This window comes from Penaeus vannamei, chromosome 36 (genome assembly GCF_042767895.1).
Source record: "Penaeus vannamei isolate JL-2024 chromosome 36, ASM4276789v1, whole genome shotgun sequence".
NCBI classification, from domain to species: Eukaryota; Metazoa; Arthropoda; class Malacostraca; order Decapoda; family Penaeidae; genus Penaeus; species Penaeus vannamei.
This window is the reverse complement of record NC_091584.1, coordinates 16,126,854-16,131,853: the sequence shown is the minus strand read 5'-3', so window position 1 is coordinate 16,131,853 and position 5,000 is coordinate 16,126,854. Positions and strand designations below refer to the sequence as shown.

Genomic DNA, 5,000 nt, shown 5'->3' with positions numbered 1-5,000 from the left:
ACACACGCACACACTCTCACACACACATACTCTCACATACACATACTCTCACACACTCATACTCTCACACACACATACTCTCACACACACATACTCTCACACACACATACTCTCACACACACACTCTTACTTTAACTAACTAACTAACTTACTCACTCACATCATATTTAAAACACATTTGGCAAAGAGAGAGAGAGAGAGGAAAAAAACTTACCATTTCTCTATACTTTGCTTCATTCTGCTGTTCTCTCTCAAGCTCCTCTTGCTTGTACCTGTGACATCATAGATAACCATCAGATTTTCATGTTAATAAAAAAAGAATGAAGAAAATTACATTTTCTGCAAAGAATGAGATGTTTATATCCATAATCATCTGTACAACAATGACTCAATTAACCCTTAGACTCTAAGAAGCAACTGTTGTTGCAATTCTAACTAATATTCATGGCTTTAGGAGAGCTTTTCTGTTTTCCTGCACAGTGGGTCTGTGCCCTCATGCCTGTGCCCTCAGTCTGTGTCCAGAGTATGACTGATACATATGTACTCCCAGCACATCTTCTTGCGCAATAAAATGAATTCTTGTAATATAAAAATCGTTCTTCGAGTATCCTAATATTTTGAAAAAAGTTTTAGTAAACCCAGCATAATCATTGTTGCACTGGATGAAGCAGCCACATTCTTCATTCTTCAACTATTAACAATATTATTATGATTATAAATATTAAGTAAACAGCAAACCTCCAATGAGAAAGACTGACACCCATTTAGTAAACTTTTACATTAAACTAGTGTCTTTGCAGGTAGTGTGCATTGGCTGTAAAGTTTTAAAGCAGGGTTTCCTAACTCAGTGTCTATGAAGATACTTGAAAATCATGTTTCCGCTGAACTGGATTATGATCAGTATTTACAGAATTGAACATATCAATAAACTGGAACCTTTCCATACAGTGTTCTTGTCCTTCAACTATAGGCAGCACAAGTTGAATATCTATTTCATTAACAGAAATTAGCTGAAAAAGAATATATCTCTTTTTACTATGAATGTTGTTACATTCAAGAGATCTATGTCTTTTTTCACAATACACACAAATAAATTCAAACCTAAATCTCCAAAAATTTGGAAAAAACAGAAAAAGATTAAGCTCAGCCTATCACAGTAAAAGCTACCCCAGGAGCACGATGTCAAATGCTCTGATTAATCAGCAAAAGGGTCGTTGGTTCAAAACCAAAAACAGGTGTCTCTCTCTCGTACCTCAGCTGGTCATCCCATCCTTCCTTCAGATTCCTTCTGGCCTCCTTTGCCCTCGTCTCCTTCTCCTCTGCATACTTTGCTTCTTGGGCTTGCTTCTCCAACACCTCCAGCTCCAGCCGCAGCTCTCGTATTTTGTCTTGTTCTTGCTATGGGGTTAATTTCATTCAGTGTTTGGGTAAAGAAAAAAATTGAGAAATGTGTATGTTAACCATCACACACATAACATCTTACAGTCTGAAGCAGATATTATACATTTGTGCACTAAACAACCACTTCTGTCTACATCAAAATCATATTCCACCATATTGTTGAACACTGGTACAATTTGCAATGTGTTTTCATGCCTAACATGCTGTACATCCATTTGGGATTAAAGAGTAAAACCTGATCTACCTTATGAAATATAGTATAATGACATAAAAAGCATGTACCTTTCAAAACAACAAAAATAAATTCCATCAATCAGAAGAATAAGGACCTAATAATAACAATATGATTTTTTCCTCACCTGCACTTTCTCGAGATCCTTCACAAGGGCAAGCTCCCTTTGGTTTTGCTGGAGGCGTTTCATCTCCTGTTCCTGTCTCTCCACTTCCTTCAGGAGTTCAGCTCGTATGTTATACTCCTCTGCTGTCCTGTTGGGAATTTTCATCTTTCATTTTTGACTATCAACTCAAAGTAATGTTTAGGAGAGTAAGCTAGGATGTTCTAACTAATATATTTTTATTCTTCCCTACATGATATTTCAGATAATTTTAAACATATACACATTTTCATGAGCTTTTATTACATTTGTTAGGTATACAAGGTCACCTATTGAAACTTGAATACTCTGCTTTAGTGCATTTAATTGTATTCTATTGAAAATCATGATAAAATACAATTTATAAGACAAAAAATCAAGAAATAATTTTAAAAGTAATACAAATGCATACAATTTTTTATACACTTTCCCCATTGTAAAAAAGATTAAATAAATACATTTCAGGGTATAAGTCCTAGAGCAATGGCTACATTTGTATGGCAATGAAAAATTTGTTTGAAGTAAAATGGTCCCAAAATAAAAGGCAACTGCCCATCATACATATTAAGGCTTGTAACAGATAGTGAGAGGACCTGATAGCTATCCATACACAAAACCTTTTTTATTTAATTTCCCCCAAACTGTAAGCATAATATGTTCAATGTTAGAAAAGAATGAATGATCTCAAGGCAAGATATACAGAATCATGTAAACCCACAATCAACCACAAAATATTTTCCTAAATATAAATATAACTCAGCAATACACGTCTTTTCTCAAGACAACTAAAAAATATCCATGTTTTGGGAACAGCTTCTATGAGGGCAAAATACCCTTTCAATACTGATCTGGACCTAAGGGAGATTTTCCAGGGGTCAAACTACTTTTCATAATTCAGAACCCAAAAAGTGAAAATAGTGCATCTTAGGCCTATTTCTGCAAGGGAAAAGGTTTCCTACATAGATGACTTCATGATAATTTCTGCAAGGGAAAGTTCACCAAAGTATAGATGGCTTCACTACAGATTGGAATATATATTGATGGTAAAAATCACACAGGAATAAAGTTGCCAAATAGTGGCAATATCATCCAGGTAAAATCTTTGAAACATACATAGAATAATAACAAATAAAAAACTAAATAAATAAATAACAAAATAAAAAGCCCTCTTCATTATGACCATGAATAACACTCATATCAACACAAGCACAAACACAATCACGTGAACACAAAAATGAAAATGAAACTAGCCACAATGAGAAATGAAAATAAGCGTGACGTTTCGAACTCTTTACGAGTTCCTCATCAGACAAAAACTGAAATGGATCATTTCTCATTGTGGCTAGTTTCATTTTCACTCATATCAACATCACCTTATAACAAATAACAGCAGTGATGATGCATGGATACAAAACAAAAAAATCATAATAATAATAGAACATTAGCAGTTATTGCCAACATTACTGCCATTATCAACAAATAGTGCCGGCAATTTCTGTTAATAAAGGTGAAGGTGATGATGATGATGATTGATAATGAGGATAAACGAGGGGGTGATCATGACTGATAATGACAATAAATGAAGATGGTGATGACAACAGTACTGGTAAGGTGATAAAAATGATTATCCTAATGAAATAAAATTAGTACCTTGCTCTGTTTCTGTCCTCCATATCTTCCTTCTGTGAATGCAAGGACTTCAAGTGGGTCTGCTTGAGGAGGAACTGCCTCATGTGTTCTTGGTTTTCCATTTGCTTTTTAAGCTTCCTGAAGAGAAAAACAAAACAAAACAAAAGTAAATAAAAACAATTGGTATGAAATGACATATTATCTATGTCCCATCCAATTGCAATATTAGTGTAATTCACACCTTTATGTATGGACTAACTTTGAAGACAATGATTGCATTCATAATGTATTCAAATACTTTCTCCTTTTCTCAATCAAATTCCATGACAAAAATCATTAAGTAAATATTGATATTTTTTATTTCTTACAACCTTAAATCTGTTATTCAATATTTTTGAAACAGCAAAGAATTTATTTATATGCACACCAACAAAAACAACACAAAAATAAACAAATCAATTCCAGGTCAACCACCTCTAATCCAGCACCATCAAGATCGAATGTTAAATCACAAAAGAATCACCTAAAAAATCTGCTCACAGCAACATTAATTTATCTTGTAATCATATATGCTGTATTCTATCCAGATCAACTTCAAACTTACTGAAATCTATAGCAGATGGCCTGCACCATAATGCACTATCAAGGGATCAGAACCTGTAGTGAATGATGCATTGGCCAATAGCAGGGCATCTAGTTTCAAAGCCTTTCAGCAGGCAGGTAAATTATTGTGTAACTTGGTTGTGACAATTTTCCTAGTCTATATGACAACTTTTGTTTTGCCATCTAGTTCTAGTTGGCACTTTTACTAAATTTTGAAGATTTTTGGTTGGCATTCTAATTCATTTAGGTATGTTAATTTAAAAAGTTACATTACAAAGTCTCAAGAACTCAAGAAATTTATAATTGGTGTCAGATTAGTGTAGGAACCTGGTTACCAGTAGGTAGAATAGAGGTGCTTACTCCTCTCTCTCTTTCTTCAACATTTTGTCCTCGTCTATTTCTGACATCATCTCTAACACCTTTTCTGCTTCTGCTTCAGCTCTCCTGGCAGATTTTTCTGCTATTTGCTCTGCAAGGATCTAAAAGTGAGTGAGAATGGGGTAAGTACTTCTTAAAGATGGTGAGAGAAAAAAAAAAGAGGATAAGGAAAAGGGAAAGAAAGAGGAGAGAGGGGGAGAAGGTGGAGGAGATGAAGGAGGTGGAGAGGGAAGAAGTAGTAACAATATACAAAACATTAATAGTTCATTCAAATATCAAGTTACATGAAACTGATCATAATATTCTAAATACTGCCAACACATACCCTTTCTATTTCCAGCCTTTTTGTATAACTTTCTGCCTTTGAAATGGCTGAAGAGAGTCTCTCTTCACTGTCCAAACATTCCACCATTTCAGCATATTTTTTGTCATTTTCCTGATAAAAGAAAAGAGAAAATAAGAAAAATGAAATAAAAAATATTCTAAAAATCCTTTATCTTCAAAATGCAACATATAAAAAACATAATTTAAGCAAATCAAAAGCACCTGGGCAACTTTCTTTTCTGCTTCCTTCACAGCAACAGCTGCAAAGTTATCCCGCTTGAGGGCACAAGC

At 34.3% G+C, this 5,000-nt stretch overlaps 1 protein-coding gene across 1 annotated transcript in view; it reads right to left on the bottom strand.

The window, feature by feature from the left end:
- The window catches only part of LOC138859462 (meiosis-specific nuclear structural protein 1-like), a 19,185-nt gene extending 14,191 nt beyond the window's left edge, over window positions 1-4,994 (bottom strand). Inside the window, exons 1-7 of the mRNA XM_070114801.1 lie at window positions 4,932-4,994; window positions 4,711-4,821; window positions 4,368-4,486; window positions 3,426-3,542; window positions 1,761-1,887; window positions 1,253-1,398; window positions 215-272 (exon numbers count right to left, since the gene is read on the bottom strand). Coding sequence (XP_069970902.1) covers window positions 215-272; window positions 1,253-1,398; window positions 1,761-1,887; window positions 3,426-3,542; window positions 4,368-4,486; window positions 4,711-4,797 — 654 coding nt within the window. The 5' untranslated portion in view covers window positions 4,798-4,821; window positions 4,932-4,994. The remainder of the gene's footprint in view (window positions 1-214; window positions 273-1,252; window positions 1,399-1,760; window positions 1,888-3,425; window positions 3,543-4,367; window positions 4,487-4,710; window positions 4,822-4,931) is intronic.
- Between the last annotated feature and the right edge of the window lie 6 nt (window positions 4,995-5,000).